Source organism: Nuphar pumila, chromosome 3, assembly GCF_984573655.1.
Source record: "Nuphar pumila chromosome 3, dmNupPumi1.hap1.1, whole genome shotgun sequence".
NCBI classification, from domain to species: Eukaryota; Viridiplantae; Streptophyta; class Magnoliopsida; order Nymphaeales; family Nymphaeaceae; genus Nuphar; species Nuphar pumila.
Genome location: NC_143251.1, coordinates 128943522 through 128962093, shown reverse-complemented (window position 1 = coordinate 128962093; position 18572 = coordinate 128943522). Strand labels below are relative to the sequence as shown.

Below are 18572 nucleotides of genomic sequence, written 5' to 3'. Positions count from 1 at the left end.
TTAAAAAAAAAAGAAAAAAGGGAAGAGTGGTGACAGGTCAAAAATCAAGAAAAAACCCGAACCAAGAAACAGTATACGTATAACTGTATGAGCCGAAAGTAATTCAACATTACCACTACGTATAACTGTATGAGACTCACCTCGCCATGTCTAAGTACGTATACGAATACGGTACGTAAGAGACCTTCTGCCAGGACGCCTGACGCCAAGACTTCCGGCTCACATGGCTCTGCAGAAATGTATAGGACCGCCTTAAAAAAACTGAAGTCTGCAAGCACAATAAACTAATAGAGACAGAGACAGAGAGAGAGAGAGAGAGATGGTGCCATTCCTTCTCCTGTCAAAAGCTCACACAGTCTGCCCTGAAACAAAAGGGAGCCCTTCTTCATTGCTCCTCTGCCACCACATTTACCAGCACCACCACCACCATTAACACTATCTTCATCACTTTCTCGGTCTCTATCTATTTCCTATCTCTCTCCCATCTGGCTCTCCCGACTATGGAAGTATTCAGCATGCTGAGGTACTGGCGCGGCGGCGGCGGCGGAGGTGGTGGCGGAAGTGGTGCAAAAAGCAGTGGGGGAGCCACCACCGCTGCCCCTTCGCCGAGCTACGACGAGGGGCCGTTCATCGACCTGGAGTTCTCCGTCCCGGAGGAAGAGGAGGAGCGGGAGGAAGAAGAAAGGGAGTCGTCGACGGAGATCAAGTCGTTCGATTTCACCGTCTCGGAGCACGACCAGACCGACTCGAACAACTCGCCGAAGACCGGCAATGACGACGACGACGACGAGGGAGAGCTCTTCTTCAAGGGCCAGCTCGTCTCTCTTGATCCCAACGGAGCGGCCGTGATCTTCAAAGAGGACGAGCCGCACGAGAAGCCGCCGCAGTTCCCCGTCTCCCTGCTCAAGTCCGCCACTAGGTTCAGGGTGTTCCTCCTCGGCCTGAAGAAGCACGCTTCCTCCTCCGCCGCCGCCACCGGCGAGGATTCTCCAGCGGCTTCCGTCGTCGGAGAAGCCGCGGAGGACGCCAAGGCGAAGGCGAAGCACCACCAGAGCCGGTTCTTCACAGTCAAGTTCAAGGTGGAGGAGGTCCCCCTGGTGTCGCTCTTCACGAGGGACAACTCCCGGAACTCGAACAAGGCGAAAGAATCGCCAGGCGCGAAGGAGTCGCCGGAGTCCGGAGAGACCGCGCCGGACGTCCTAACGGAGAAGGAGGCTAGGCGGGCCAAGGTCGCGATCCAGCGCTACCTGAAAGCGATCAAGCCGCTGTACGAGCGCGTCTCAAAAAAGCAGGGCCAGAGGGTGAGCTTCTCCGGCCACCTGAGCCTCGCCCAGTCGGCGATGGAGGCCGAGCCTCCGGAGACCGCCGCTGCTCCGCCGAGGCAGGCAGGATTTCCGGCCGGGCTCAGAGTCGTCTACAAGCATCTCGGTAAGAACCGCTCGTCGTCGTCGCCGACGGTGTTCGTGGGGTCTCAGAGGCGGGACGACTCACTACTACAGCAGCAAGACGGGATCCAAAGCGCAATCGCTCACTGCAAGCGGTCGCTCAACGCCGTTAACGGTTAGGTTTTTTTTTTCATATTTGTTTTTTTTTCCTTCCGATACGTTTCGTTTTTTGGGCTCTTTCTCAACTATTTTTTTTTTCGTTTATGGTTGAAAATCTTGCAGAGGAAGCTTCACCTTCGCTCATCTCTTGAGGTCTCGGACTGCAGGAACTGACCGTCTTACTCTGTAAAAAGGATAAATAGTAAAAGAGAGTGTAAAATGTAGCACGGATCGTCTACCGACTCTGTCGATCTCTTTTTCTTTTTCTTTTTTTCTCCAATTTTTGTAAAGAAACTAGGGCTAGGACAATATAAGATCTTTTTACTGCGTAGTGAGGTTTTCCAATTTCCTCCTCTTTCGTACGTCCAATTTCTCATGTTTTTTTTTTTACTGATATAAACCTGGTAAAACGACGGGGGGAAAATTCGATAAGAATCGGTACGGTCAGCTCTGGCAAGAATCGTTTGCTTGATTCCGAGGGAAACGAGAATCATCAGCTGAAACCGATGAAGATCCTTTGGAAAAATATTGATGAGGCCTATTTCCCAAACATACGTGTGAGAGACTGTGAACCGAAATAACTGTAACCGATGTTGGAGATCTGTCTGTTTCTTTCATTTTTCGAACCTCTCTCTCTCTCGGGCAGTGGGCACATAATGTGATGTGTAGATTAGTCGGGTTTTGGGTTGGTAATCAGATCTAGTAACAAAGAGGACCATCCATGGCCCACAACTCCTCTTGATCCTCAGCCCTCAATCTTGGAAACTGACGGCCCAGGTTAACAGTGGGCCCACGGCGGAGGTGGCCACCAGCTTTTGTTTGGATTTTGGCCGGCCGGTCCTAAAGGAGGTCGGTAGGGCTTGACTAAGCAGGCAGGCAGGCACGCACTTTTAGCCAGAACAGGGCATCAGAGATTCAGGCCATTGTAGCAAATCGCATTTTCTCAGGAAAATCTCGTGACGTTTTTAAATCTTTGTTTTTCTTGAGAGAATTTGGGAAAATATTATAAAATAAAATATATATGAAAAAACATATAAATAGTATAAAATATTGCAAAAACTGGTTTTCTATTTCATTAATATGGGTTAAAATTACGTTAAAGAACATGATATTTTCAACACAAATTTTTTGTCGCACTATTTTCAGTATAAGATCAATTCAAAATATCAGCCACATTTTCAAAATTTTGTTATTTTCTTCATGTTTAATTTATATATTCTTACGACTTTTAGATCTTATAGCGAAGTGAAACCATATGCTTCTTTTGCGCTTTTGAAATCTTATAAAAAGGGTTAATTTTTGAAATCTTATATGAACTGGAATTTTGTTGATACTTCACATGTACTTTTCATGTTAAAAGAATTGGTTTGTCATAAAAAAATAATTAATTTTATTATAAAAACATATATATGACAGTTATTTCTAGGCAAGACTAAATGATATTTTTAAGTAAAAATACTTGTTCTATTTTTGTTTATCTTGCTTTGTGCTTGCTTCTATTATTGCTTCTTAAACGCTCCTGTTGGTAAAATCATTGAGGTCCCTTTGCCCACCAAAGATTATACCTAGCTTCGATCTTATAGCAAGAGACGCCACCTGTGAGTTTCGAACATGTTCACAAGTCTCCCCCCTACCTGGTGAGGGGAGCATTACCAATCTCCCTTCATTGTGTGGGCTTTAATGAGCCCTGCCAGTCATGCTCCCATCCCAAGGATTGCATGTGACACAGGTGTATGATACTAAGTTGAATGTGCATCAATGCATGTCCTATCATGAGTCAGACACTTCTAGGGCGCTCCAGATCCATGCATGTTTAGGGTCGGTTAGGTTTGGGTTTGGATTCGGGTCGACCAAGTTTAACTCAATTGGGTTTGTCCTAATCGGGTTTGAAATCAGATTTGAATGAAAAAAAAGATAAAACCAGACCCTGATCCGACTAGCTTAAAACTCAATATTTGCACTTAATTATCGGGTCGGCTTTTTAGCCGAATTTGGGTTGGAGTTTGAATGGAAAACTTAATACCAAACCCAATTCCAATTATTAATGGGATCCAGATTTGGCTACCAAACCTTTTTAATGGACTCCGATTTGGGTTGGGTATCGAGTTGCACCCGAACCCTTTACATCCCTGTCTATGATGCAACTTGCTCAAACAAGGGTACGTACCTCTAGTTAGGACAAGGAAAATGACATGGGAAAATTTTCATTCCTTGTTTCCCTTTCATTTGTTTTTCAGGCCACATTTGAAAGGGAGATCAAATATCATACGAAAAAAAATTGATTTCTCACATGAAAAAATTGCTGGATGGCAGTGGACCGGGGTGGGGGTAGGGAACAAGTTCTCCACCCCTGCCTCGTTTCAAAATCCGAACCTTCATCCCTGCATGGGGATGAATTTTAACCTCCATACCCGTTTCATGTCCTCCATCTCCGGTCCAAACAAGGGCAAGGCAGTGTGGGGCCCCGTTTTCCCTTAGTCTATAGTCATCCCTTGAAGGATTGGGAATGGGGGGCTAGGCAGAGGTTGGGACGAGGATGGGGTACGGCGGGAAAAAGCATAAGTCCATCTCTGCCTCTATCTCTTCACGGGGATAGATTTTAACCTTCACCCCTCCTCCATCCCCGTTTCATGCTCTTCATCCCCTGTCCAAACGGGGCGAGGCCGGGGCCCCGTTTTCCTTAGTCTATAGTTATCCCTTGAAGGATTGGGGATGGGGGGCTAGGCAGAGGTTGGGACGAGGATGGGGTAGGGCGGGAAAAAACGTAAGTTCTTATCTGCCTCTATCCCTTCACGGGGATAGATTTTAACCTTCATCCCGCCTCCATCCCCGTTTCATGCCTTTCATCACCTGTCCAAACGGGGTGAGGCCGGGGCCCGTTGTCCCCCGGTCCACTGCCATCCCTACATGTAAAAGTGGAATTGAGAGAGAGAGAGAGCTTGAAAACTTTTGACATATCTAGAGATGAAGTTAACTTCATCGTTTGAAAAACTTATATACTTCTAGAAAAAAAAATCATCTCAGAACATTTTCTTCGTTTGTAACAATTAGAAAAACCTTTACTTTTTCTTTTTCACTCACTTTTTTTCTACCATTTTCCGTCAAAACCAGACAACGCCAGCCCTTTAACCTAACATCCTATCAGAAGGCTGGGCACATAGTAGACCAAACTTAGGACCAAATAGACTGGTAAATGCATCCCACTTGAACCCACTAGTCATGGTTTATCATACTATGGCCATGTCAGAAACGTAATGACATATATCGATGATACATTGGAAGATACCTCAAAATAACATGGTATTTTTTCTTTCTGTTTTAAACATGCAAAATATCATGACATGTTCACAATATCTCTGTTTTAAGGAGAAAACGGCATGTTTTTTTAATTTTAAATTTATTTGTTTGTGTTGATAATTTGCCAATAAATTTCAATAATTGAACATTTTCAATCTCTCATGAGGATTTGGCTGCCTTTGACGTTTTAAACTCTTGTCACTATAGTTGGCCTCAAGGGGTTTGGTGCAGTGAGTGGGGTTGCTGTCAGGGTTTCATTCCTAGTAGCATCACTTCCTGCATTATGCTGAAGTATGTGTACCAGTGAAAGCTCCCTGGGGTCGAGGGGTAAGCCCTCTGAGTTTTATGCTGGCATGGATAGAGAATGTAAGTACGTCAGGCTACGTCTATGTGCCTGAAACGGTTTCTCAGAGTAAAAGTAAAAAATATATATTTCAATCAGAGATGATATCAATTAAATTTGGTGTACCTATGTCACGGGGTTTCATTTCCATACTCATGATTTGTCAAACTTCAAGGAATAACTGGGAACCATGATGTCTCATAAATCATATCAATTTACCTGTTTAGATGATTGATGGTATAGTTGGTTCATGAACCATGGATGCTACGGCTGCATATATATATATATATATAGAGAGAGAGAGAGAGAGAGAGAGTAATAGGTTCGTGCTAAACCATGTGCTAATTAAATCGGTTTTTCAGCTTCTTCGGTGCTTTTTATGTGGTTCCGGCCCTATAAATGTGTTGGGCATGGTCGATTTACTAAGAATACATACCTGGATCATGTGTTTTTGATGAAAAAAATGATGTTTGGAGCTTCAAAAATTTACAAAGATTTTGGACCGTTGATTTTTCAAACTTTAGCTTCAAGAGCTTATCCCTATAAAATCAAGAATATAGATCACATTTGTACAGTCAGAATTTAAAAATAAAATGAAAAAAGCTCAAAAAACCCATTTAGCACACAGTTGAGCAATGAATGAGTTTAGCACCGATACATTACTCTCTCTCTCTCTCTCTATATATATATATATATATATATATATAAAAGCATGCACCTGACCTCGTATGTACCTAAACAAATTCACATCTTCACATCATTCGCCGCTTTTATTGAATCATGGCCACACTCGTATTCCCTAGGCACCTTGATTGATATGAACCATCAACTTTTTTTATCCAATGGTCAATATTATAATAGAAATTTCCTGACTCAGACTCGCCTTTTTCTTGATATTCCATGCGTTGTTTACCAACCTCTTGTAAATCCAAATCAAGTCCTAATTATCAAAATGACCTTGGATTTGTCTTCCTCGTTCCTCAAACAAATGTTTTCAAACATAAGGTTTTTGAGAATATGACGGAGACAGGGGAGTACTGCTGGTAAATGAGCCGAACGAACCATATTGGGGCTCGGCTTGTTTACCAGTGGATTGAGCTCGTATTCGTGTTTAGCCGAGCTGAGCCAAACACAAGCCGACCACACGCCTAATTAAGGGTTACAGGAGCTTCTGAAGCCCTTACTGCAAGTTTGATGGCCCTGAAAAAAAAAAAAGTCGACCATCTTTTTGTCACATGGGACTACACACGAATCAAACACTGTAAAAAATGTAAGGATTAAATATCCTCAAAAGTTAGGAGAAAAAGCCCGACCCCGACCCTGACCCCGACCCCGAGGGGGGTCCATCTTTTTCTCCATTGATGTTCTGTTGACGGAACAAACCGCCTACCGAAGACGGCAGATCACATTGCACACTTTAGTATGCTGGTACACCTGATCTGCCCTTCATTTTCTGTTGGACCCCATAGCTGGGCAATCAAGTGCAGCAGCAATGTGATTGCACTTGATCCTCCCTCCAAGACTAACGCCTCCTTATTACAAGAAAAGAGCCCTTAAAACCCTAATGCCAAATGCAAATTGTTTTTAAATCCAAGTATGAAGGATAGGGCTTTTTACATCTTCAATTCTGGATGTAAAATTATTTAATTGTGATTTGGGGCATTTCACTTAGAGCTGGACACCAAGCTGGGCTGCCCATAACTCGGTTGCATGGGCTGAGCCTGAGCCAGTTTTTTTAGCCTGAGATTTGCCGGGATTAGGCTGTTTTGACTGGGACACGGCCGAATGACTGGCTGGCTTATTGCCCACCCTTAGTTTTTTGCACCATTGATCATATATAAATCTTCATTGACGTAGATTTCGGATAAAATGGATTAGGTAGATCTGGCAGTAAAGGAATTATACATATACAGAGCGAGTAATGGGTGGGTGCTAAACCGCGTGTTAAATAGGCTTTTGGGCTTTTTTCATTTCATTTTTAAATTCTAACTGTCGAGATGAGATCTATGTACTTGATTTTATAGGGATCAGCTCTTGAAGCATTTGATTCCAACACATGGGTGAGTCTTATAAAAGTTCGAAAAATCAACGGTCTAAAATCTTTGTAAATTTTTGATGATCCAAACATCTTTTTTTTTTTCATCAAAAACACATGATCCAAGTGTGGATTCTTAATAAATCGATCATGAAGAAGCTGCAGTTTAGCACCAAATGGGTTTAGCACAGACCCATTTTCGTGTATATATATAAGTAACGATAGGGTGCTCCCGGAGCACCTACTCCCACCTAATAAAAGCATTAGATTTTCAAATATGTTGAAATTCTTTTTTATTGACAAGACCCTATAGATATGATCAATAAGTATTATTTATAGAAAACAAGTTTTGGATCATGTGATTATGGCATACATGTAGGTTTTTTAAGACCTTTAAAAATCAACGGCTCACAATGTATAAAAAAAATTAATAACTTAAAAAATCTTATTTTTTTGGACCTTATTTTTTATGTCCAAAAAAATATGATCCAAAGCATGATCCCTAGCAAATAAACTATGTTGAGTACATCCATAAGGTCGGTCTGATATTGAGAAGATACAACCTACAGCTATGATTTCTATAATGTGGGAGTAAGTGCTCCCGGAGCATGGTAGCACTACTTTATATATATAACCATCGAGAATATTCAGTTAAGTGTGATTGACTTGAATAAACTAAACATCACTCCAATCGTTGAATTTTGCTTGATCTCAAATGAATCCCTAAAGGAACATAGTTAGGTGGGTGTCGTATGGGAAGTTGGACCCAATTACAAGAAGGATCCACTTTCATCTTAATAATGGTTTGGCTCAGAGTTTTCATTTAAGAATTAGTTTTTATTAATCAAGAATTGGATGGAAAAAATGCCGAAGAATGGATCCCTCAAGCATGATGTATACAGTTAATTGGTTCCTTCTACTTTTTCAATGTTACAGGTGTTTTTACTTGATCTGAATCTAAAGATGTGTTTATTATTGCTTGTTTAGTAGAAAACAAGCTTTCTATCAAATTATATGAATAAGGAACTCAGGTTTTTATTGTAAATTTTAGATGCAATACGATTATTGAATTTTAGATTCCTTTTATAAATATGTGAAAACATAAAAAGTCTCCAATCTAATACATGGTTTTACTCCTAAATAAGGTATAGGAATCTGATTTGCAAAATATGTGATAAAACATTGAAAACTAAGGCTGTCCATTCCTCTTCTGCACTGCAAAAGTGTTAAATGGAATGGACAATTTTAGGGCTACGTCACACGGACATGCCATTTGGGTGGCGTGTACCTGGTGACACGAGCGGACATGCTCGGACACATGGACACAAATACTGACTGGTATGAACAGTATTTCATATTATTTTATTAATTTTAGTATTTTAAGGTTTTATTTCAATAAAAATACATTTTTAAAATTATAATATACAAATAGCTTTTAATTTATTAAAAATTTAAAAAATCGATGCCCTCGTGTCCTGTTTTCCAAAAAAAAAAATCAAAACTTGTGAGTCGAACCTACCTCATGCATCCACGTGTCTTTGTGACATAATTGGAGGGCCAACTATGGCTTGTAACCTGACATATGTTGACCATGGTTTAAAATCCATGGGAGGTGTCCCTTGTCAAATGGTTGAAGTTAGGTCCACTTATCAATGAGAAAAGAGACCTCCAGGTAGGGACGGCAGTGAACCGGGAGAAAGCAGGGATCAGTTTGAACCCTTCTCATTTAGGGCGGGGACAGAAGACATCAGGGGATAGAAGTGAAAATATAAATCCGTGTGGGGATGGACTCAACTCTTTTTCCGTCCGCCATCTCCGTTTGTAAAAATAATTAAAATTATCCTTAGTTATTTAATAAAATTATATATAACTCATATATATATATATATATATATATATATATATATATATATATATATATATATATATATATATATATATATATATATTCCTCATACTAAACGCGGACGAAAATGTGATGGAGGCAGGGCGTAGATGAAAATGGGGACGGTAAATTTGAGACGGGGCGGGGTTGGAGGTCCAAAGCCCCCCATCACAGAGACAGAACGGGAATGGAGGTCACTATTTTGAGATGGGGAATTGAGTTTTGAATTAGTTTAACCAACTGGGTCTATGGGTCTATGCTTGTCTCACGTCACCTTGTGCAGGGACGTTGCAAGTTCGAACTCCAAATGGTATATGGTATAGTTGTATAACTGTTAAGGGTCTGCCTAACGCCAGCTTTCTGTGGAAAAAGAGATTTGAATTAGTTTAAGGGCACCAGCTGGGTTAACGTTGTGGTGGCATAGGGTGGGAAAAACAGTTGGCGATTGAATTGGTTGGGTAGGAGATAAGCTTTCTAGTGTTAGAGAACAGCCACTCATGGCCATTAAGTAATTTAATATTAAATAAATAATTATTCAAACAAAAGTCAAAGCAATGCAACAATAAAGTACACAACTAATCAACTCATATGGCACGGGCAACTGGTGGATATGACCAACGTGACCGACCTCACAAGTTCGAAAATCACTACTGGCAACTCTCACCGCGAGGTCAAAGCTGGGTGTAGTTTGGTGGGTAAAGAACACATCAAGGGTTTTATCATCCTGAGCCAAGGTGTGGTTGGCAATGGAGGGGTTTTTTCCTTACTGTCCAACCAAAAAAAAAAAAAGTATACAACTAAAGTTTTTTTTTTTTTTAAAGGCAAGCTGGGGTTAGGCATACCCCACCAGTTATTATTCACTAGGGGGCTCCGCATTATTGGTAAGAGTTGTCAATGCACGTCTCCTTGTAGTGGGACGTTGCAGGTTCAAATTCCGCTCTTAAATCTACTCTAACCAGTAGCAAAACTTCATTTAAAATACGTGTTTTTCAACAAAACCATGATAACACACACAAACAAAAAATGTAATCTTCATGTTTACAAAAATCGACAAAGAAAAAAAAAAGTATGATCTTTTGAGAGAAATGTATATATTACAAAAGAAAAACAGGTGCATTCATAGCTTTCAGAGCTGGGCACCAATGGGGCTCAGAGTGGTTGGCAGGAGCTGTCAGTGCACGTCTCCTTGTGGTGGGACATTGCAAGTTCAAAACCCCGTGGTACGTTAAATAATAACTGGTGGGGTCTGCCTAACTCAAGCTTGCTTTTCAAAAAAAAAAGAGAGAGGTGGGCTACGTAAGGCAGGGAGGTCGTCCGGCCTCACCTCCGCCGGAGGTTTTTTATCTTCAAAAGTCAAATACCATGCAATCTAAGGCTCTGTTTGGAAACTAGGAGCTAGGATAGGAGTTAATGCATTTGCTCGAACTACCATGAAAGGTATCATAAAAAGAAAGTCACTGCCATTCATTGACAGAAACAGAAAATAACGGATTATTTTCGTTATTAACTTGGCTTGAAGCAACACACACAAAAAAAAAAATCAAAGTTCAGTACAGCTAGTCCACGTATCCAATTCGAAGAACCACCATTAAAACGTTATAAGAAGGCGATAAATTTACATAACCACCATGACAAAATTGCCCTCAACATGTTTCCAAAAATACCTCTTCACCATTAAATCGTTAAGCGAGGGTGATACGTTACAGAATCATGATGAAATCGGGCTCCCTATATATATCTCCAAAAGAAGAAAGTATACCGCTATGTCGAAAAAAAAAAAAGCGAAAGTATACCAGCATCAAGAGCAAAAAAAGAAGAAGAGAAAAGCAGGGCATTCTAGTAATTTACTTGTAATAGAAAGAGGGAAAAAGAACCGTCCATCAGATTCGCACGCTCTGCTGGCACGTCATGTTCCGAACCGTCTGGTCCGAAACCGAAACGTCGAAGTTGCAGCTCATCCGGACCCGGACGTGGCGCCGGATCAGACCCAGAATCCTGACCCGACCCTCGACCACCGTGACGCTGCTCATGGGGACGGTTCCCGAGACGGCGGACGCCACGAACCCGCCGTTCGCGAGGAGGCGGTCCGCTATGACGTTGACCGTGACGGTCATCCGAATCGTCCGCCGAGCCGGAGACGAACCGGCCGGAACGAGGGCCTCGCCGATGGTCGTCCCGGCGTAGATGATGGAGGTGGTGCTGTTGTTGTAGTTGAAGGAGGCGTAGTTGGGGTTCTTGACGGAGACGGAGGCCGTCACCGTCGCGTTTAGGGCTCCGGCGAGGACGTTGAGTCTGAGGCCACTGAGCGTGACTGAGTCGGTGGTGAGGACGGGGTCCCTCACCTTGAAGACGGTGAGCGCGAGGGAGACAATCACGACGACGATCGCGAGGAGGACTGCCGCGGCGGCGACGAAACATCGGGTCCGCCGGCTGGTGGGATCCGCCGGGGCGCCGGATTCTTCGTCGCTGCTGGATTGGTCCGATGAAGGAGTCAGGGGGCGGTGTTGCTCCGGCGTCGCCATGGTGGAGTTCGGCTGGAGAGAAGAAGATGATTCTCTCCCTCTCTCTCTCTGAGGGGATGGGTTGCGTCCCTATATTTTTATAACGATTACGTACAGAACTTTTTGTGACGAAAATGCTATTCAGGCAGTTTGGGGATTTGTAGAAAAATGACTTTATTGACCTTGGTTGAGTCGTAAAGGACATAAAGTCTACTCAGTCTCGGTCAGCTTCCAGGGGAAGCGAATGGGAAGAAGAAAAAAAATAATAGAAAATGAAAAATATGCGAGATGCAAGCGATTTAAGAAGCAAGTTGGAGGAGTGAGTTTCCCTCCTTAGCGAGGCGCTTCCCGCATCAGAAGCGCGATTCGGAAGAAGTGCACTTCTCCCCTTAGAAAGGCGTTTGGATAAGCGCATATATGAATTCAGTCAAATTGGATCCAACCTGATCAGGTTTGGACCGAATGTTGGATTGACCCCTTGCTCCATTTCGATAACATTAGCCCCTTTACTGAGCCCACACCTTAAATTCAAGAAATCGCCGTAACCAGAGTGACTGTAGAATTAGGATGTTTTCAGAATTTTTTCGGATATACAGATCTGTGAATCCCACTGCAAACCGGGTCTGTTTCGAATTCGGGCTGCACATGCTGAGCAAACCCGGCCTATTCAAGCGTATATCTTGGTAATGTCCAGCGTCTCTATCAAAGAGGACATTTCGGTCGTCTTGACAATAGAAAACTTTTCCTTCATCTTGCCCCCTCGTGCATTTATGTTCCTCCATCTACCGGGGTGAGGTGAGGCGGGGCGGGGCGGGGCGGGGCGGGGGCCCGTTTCCCCCCGTTTCACTGCTATCCCTATCTACCGGATCCGGTCTGCTCATGTATTGCCTAAAAATTCATGAGCTCGTGAGCCCTGAAGGTTAGACCTGGATAAGGCATGAGTCCAACCCAATTTGTGACCATGGTTAGGACTTGGATTCCATAAGGTTGCATCTGAGTGCCACATTTGGTTCTCAAATTTCTGTATTGAATCTGAATGCTAACCCGCATCCAAGAACAATCTGATTTAGCAGATCTGAATTTGATCCAAATCGGCTTTCAAATCTTACTTCAAGAACCCAACTCCAGAAACAACGTCAGATTTGGATACCTGATGGTATCCTATCCATTTGCACCTCTAGTTTGACTGAACATGCTAAACCAAGGACTTCCCGGAGCCCGTGTGTTGGCTTCACTGCATAATGAACCTAAGGGACTGAAACTTGGGTTAGGCCAACCCTTGGGAACCACATGCTTGGCTTGAACCCAGCCCATGTGCGGTTGAAGTTTGAGGTTGAAATTTGGTCAAGTTCCTATTGGCGATGGTTGTACGACAGAATGCATAAATTTGGATTTGGCTCGTATCTCCCAAACCGAGCCACTGATTTATGAAGAAAACTGAGCAAGATTTAAGGTTTTTCTTTTCTAAATCTGACCTTACAGATGTGATTTACGTCCAATGATTAGTTATTGAGTTAAACCAATGATTCATGATTGGAGTAGATAGCAACAACAATTTCATAATAGGTTCAATTTAAATTGTTGGCGGTTCCAAAATTATTGTTTAGATAGTTCATACCATTCATTCATAGTGTTTTGAAGTAAGATTTCAATTGTTTCATGATTGGAGCAGATAGCAAATTGGTCCATGGAGCTTTTTATAAGAACCTGCTTTTGAATTGTTCAATTACCATGCAAAAGATGAAGGTTTAACTATGCCTTGAAAGTCAAAGGGTGTAAAATTTTCACAAATATTCAATCCTCAAAATTTTAAAATTTTCTTGACAAATGAACCATACTGAACAGATTTGTGTTGTGGGATTCAAGAAAAATACACAAGTAATCAATGCACATATTGGAGTAAGCAGTTGAAATAGCTTGGTCAAGCAAAAGAAATAAAAGCAGTTGGAGGGTACATTGGTTTCATGTCCAAGAAGGCGCAAAACTCGACAAAATCTCAAAGAACAGGTTACGGTTGTTTGTCAACATGTCGACAGCACCATTGACGACCCTTTAAAGCAAACAACTTTTATTAATGGGGAGCAGTTGGTTGGTGTTTCCAACTTGACAAGCTCAGAGCGGCCTATCGAATTTTTAACCACATTGAATGCCCTTGCTTATCACTTTTATTATTTGTTTTTTGAATGAAACCCTTGCTTATTGCTTAATTAATTTCCAGGTATACATCACCATCACAAGTAGAAAATGATCCATAACGGCATCAATCTCACTCTAAATTTTGTGCCCCCACCACAAGACATTTTCCTTTCAAGTATTCCATAAATAGATTCACACCTACATAACCTTACGAATGCAAATGGATCGGATTCCATTAGACCTTCAACCTGATTCTAATATATTATCCTCAGATATGTGTTTAAAATAAGGTTTATTCAAATTGGATATGGGTGCAACTCCACTACATTAGATCTAAATTCAGATGGGGACAAAGGGTATTCATATATACTATGAGGAACACGTCATCCTGACCACTTGCATCTAGGGATGGGAAACGAGACGAGGCGCCCATGGCTCGACTCATGCTTGGCTCGTAACAAACCCGCTTGAACCCCTAAAATTAGGGATGGCAGTGGACCGCGCCCCGTCTCAAAATCCAGCCCTCCATCCCCACATGGGTTTTGATTTAAACCTCCATCCCCGTTTCATGTCCTTCATCCCCGATCCAAACGGGTTGAGGCGAGGCGGGGCCCCGTTTCTCTTTGATCCATTGTCATCCTTAAAGAAGGATTGGGGACAGAGCGGGGCGGTGCAAGGCGGGAATCAGGACAGAGATGGGGCATAGCGGGAAGAAAGCGTAAGTCCATTCTCGCCTCCATCCCCTCCATTCCCATTTAATGTCCTCCATCCGGTCCAAACGGAGTGAGGTGGGGCGGGGCCCCGTTTCCCCCGGTCCTGCCATCCCTACCTAAAATAGTTTTTGTTAAGCTGAAAAGTTGGATACCCATAGCAGGTGTTTGCCTTGACTCGGCTTGTATAAGCTCCCTTAACTAGAATACGTCGAACATAGGACATGTTTGAAAGTGAGAAAATAGTAGGAAAGAAAAAAACTACATTTTTTTCAACCATTTCAAATGATATGTTTTTTTTTTTTAAGGTTTTTCTAAAAAGGTATAATTTTTTATAGCAAAATTTTTTTCACCTAGTAGGGTGGAGGAATCTCTCTCGCATGCCGCTTGAACCTCGCCTGACATCATCACCAGTTTCTTTGCCTCCACCATCTTCTTCTTCATCAGCTTGCTCGCCCCCTTACCCCACCACCACCACCACCACCACCCTCCTACCCAAACCCACCAAAAAACCCCAAGAAACCCATCCCTCTGATGTCTCCTCTGAAGGAATTAAAATTGTGGTGTGCGCAGTGAAGCCGAGATAGAGGAGAAGGGGTGCTTGGACCGGTGGCTTCATGGAGGCAACTCGGTTCTCGACTGACCGTCTCGTTACCAAGTCACGGTTTGCTCGATGCAGGGGCTCTGCTACTTGCACCATAGGTGTTCACCGCCTCTCAACCGAGCCACAAGCAGGGCCCATCTAACCCACTATGCATTTTTTTTTCTTTCAATTGAATTGATGAGGGGTCTGCATCATGACCAGTCTCAGCTCGGGACCTTGAGAAAGAGTTTCCTGATTTTTTTTTTTATTAAGCTTTGCCGGTCTCAGTCGGCTTTGACTCTGGCAGCAGGCGACGCTGCTACAGGGGTGTTTTCTGCCTCTGACCATGGAATCTAAGCAGTTGCAGGTGTTCTTTTTCGCCCTTGTCAATGACAGTGACTCTTGACTAGGGGTTCTCCTTCCTCCTCCTTTGTTGTTGACAGTGGGGAACTAGCGACCACCTGACGGAGGGATTCTCTGCTGCCCCCCTTGATGCTGACAGTAATGCCAGCCTCTGGCAACTCCACCTTCCTCTGCATCGATTGGTGACTCTAAGCGACGATCGGCATTGAGGATCTGAGCACACAGAACCTTGCTCTAATACCATTGAAGGAATTAGAATCGTAGTGTATGCAGTGAAGGAGAGATAAAGTAGAAGGGAATAGGGTTGAGATTAACAGCCTGTTTCAGAGGAGATTCCTTGATGAAATTATCCTTGATGAAATTATCGAGTTCTCTGTTAGTGTCATTTCTGTTGAGACAGGAGCTAGAATACTTATCCTCTCTTGAATAGTCATTACCCAGTCATAACCATCTCATTCTCAAATATGATGTGAATCTAATGTGTAATGTCATAGTGATTCATATCACAATGGCCCACTACGCAAGTGGTCATTGGATTCCTAGCTCACTACTTTAGATCATTGAATCTAACTACCTAAATTCATGACCTGAATTTAACATATGGGTTCCATGTGTATGACCCATTGGCGGATTCGTACCAGGATCCAACATCCTCCTACCATATGTCTTCCCTCAACCCTCTACCCTAAGGGACATTTAGCTCTTTGTTGGCGTCGAACGGGCACTTTAGGAAGCTCTGTGAGCCATTGAGCTCGGTCAGAATGGGGATGGTGTAGGGTGTCGTGAAGGCCAAAAAATGGGTGGGGGTTGCCAGAATAGGGAACGCCGGAGTAGAGTTTCTTGGCGGCAGTGGAGAGTGTCTCTTGGGAAATTCCGTTGTTGGGTAGGCAGCAATTGGCTTGATTTGGGCATGTACACGCCTAGTTCTAGCTTTCAGTGAAACTCTTTCTCTGGCACACATTTTTCATTTCATTTTTCTCATGCTACACAAAAAATAAAATTTTCATTTAGAAAATTTAGCATAACAAAAAAAATTCTTTTCCTATGAAAAAATTTCTTGCTTTCAAATGTGCCCATAGTGTAGGATAAATGGTTCAAGCATGTTTGTTTTGGTCACAAGTGAGAAAGTACAAACTTGAGAAATAAGTTGTGATTGTTGGTCGTCAATTTTACGTTCACAAGATTCAAGATAAAAACAAGCAAAAACAATCACGACTTTTTTTCGTATTTTACTAACCTTGAGAATCCTATTGCTTCTAGCTTTGAACTATGTGTCTTCATTTCCTTTTTATGTCAAATGTATCGTTTCTTCTCCCACTTTGAAACGTCTAAAATTCAAGACACCACACTTCCTTCTTTTTAAAGAGTACACAGCTCCTCCCTCCTATAAATTTGCTAAAAAAATCTCAACTTCCTTCTACGTGGTTGCTTCTTAAGTTCACCTTTTAAACATGGTGAGCATTTTTTCTCCTTATCATACTAAGTAAACTTTTTAGATAAACATCACGCTAAGTATATTTAGGTTACCTGTTTATCTTCTTTTTTTATTCTTTCTCTCATTAGATTTTTTTTGTACTCATGTCAACGGGTTGGGTTTAACCATACCCGACCTGGACCAAACCCTATAGGGTCTAGGTATGGTGACAAATAAGAAGCCCTGATTAAAGCCCAGGTCTGGACCCGAAGGTCCGATTAATACACGGATCCGGGTATAGTTTGTGAAATTTTATACCAGACCGGGGCCCGACCCGAGTTCCGACCCGTTGACACACCTAATGGTGAGTATGCTCATTTCTTTGTGATTTTTAAACCTGATATAACATATACCAACCTTTTTTTCAACTTTTTATGTGGTAACTATAATTTTTTTTCTATTTTTACTAAACATATAGTAAGCAACATAAAAATTGTTTTATTTGCTTCACTTTTTTTAGCTGTATGTTTTAAATTAAATTAATATAATTTGTTTTAAACATACACATATCTTCATTCTTTATTCATCTATTTATCATAAAATATTAAATAAAGCATCGTGTTGTGGACAGGCTGATTGGATATGCACTTGACAAGTGTAAATCTGGATTTGGACCTAACTTTGAGGTGTTACTATTGGATCTAGATCCTGATTTTATGAAGCCTTCTGTTAGGTACAACCAAACCTTACAAACCAGACCATCAGATCGAAATCTATATATCATTTGGATTCCATTAATCTGGCCCGATTAAATAATTGGACCTATTTGATTAAGTATGAAACCAGATCCTATTATGATCAATCCTCTTAGAATCAAGTCATACCTGAACTATTTGACGGTCTTTAGTTCATGTATGAAACAATTCAGGTTATTGATGAGATTGGAGAAAATGGGTTGGGTTCAAGCATAAAATGGGTTTTTGGTTGGGTTCATTTTAGGTGCAGATTATAAAGAACCACTAAGATCAGGTTAAACCATTTTAGTTTAGTTATATTTTATTTTTTGTATTTTTTTTATATTTTATCAGTTTTCATAATATAAATTTTGACATAAATATTATCTATCTAGAGCCCAGCATATGAACAGGTCACTTATCATTCTAGTTAAGATAATGGGAACTAAAAGTGTACGAGAATCACTAGAATATGAGAACTGGAAATGTGAGAACTAATATGTAAACAACAATTTTCATAGAGTTTTTGTTCTTTTCTCTTGAATCTAACCATATAGAAGTATGCATGCTTGATTTTATAAGTATGCATGGAATTTTTATTCATGCCACCAAACATATTTGGTTGATAAACATATTCCAGTTTCCCTATATATATATATATATATATATATATATATATATATATATATATATATATATATATATATATATATATATATATATATAGTTTGTGATCCGAACAATAGCATAATTATAAATAAAAACAAAACTCCTATTTATAAATCTTTTTTATTCATGTATGTAAACAATAAATAAAGACATCCAAAAAGGGAATAATAATTTCTAATTATCAATTACTATTTAACCCATCTCATATTCAGCGATCTTTCAACATAAATATACATCCTTTTGCCCAGGTTTTAGACGCAAGAGAACACGATACTGGGTCTTGTCTGAGCCCACCAGACGCTGGGTTTGCATAAGATAGTTGAAAAGTGCACTAGCACATCATCTTAGAGGGGTCTAA

General features: G+C 41.5%; 2 protein-coding genes across 2 annotated transcripts; one reads left to right on the top strand and one right to left on the bottom strand.

Annotated features, from left to right (window-relative positions):
• Nucleotides 1-500: 500 nt before the first annotated feature.
• LOC149843754 (putative membrane-associated kinase regulator 2) lies at nt 501-1565 on the top strand. The gene has a single exon (XM_090000964.1). The coding sequence runs from the start codon at nt 501-503 to the stop codon at nt 1563-1565; it is 1065 nt and encodes a 354-aa protein (XP_089857090.1).
• A 9112-nt stretch (nt 1566-10677) lies between these two features.
• LOC149843753 (Late embryogenesis abundant (LEA) hydroxyproline-rich glycoprotein family) lies at nt 10678-11670 on the bottom strand. Its single transcript, XM_090001920.1, has one exon. The coding sequence runs from the start codon at nt 11624-11626 to the stop codon at nt 10985-10987; it is 642 nt and encodes a 213-aa protein (XP_089858046.1). The 5' UTR covers nt 11627-11670; the 3' UTR covers nt 10678-10984.
• Nucleotides 11671-18572: the final 6902 nt, after the last annotated feature.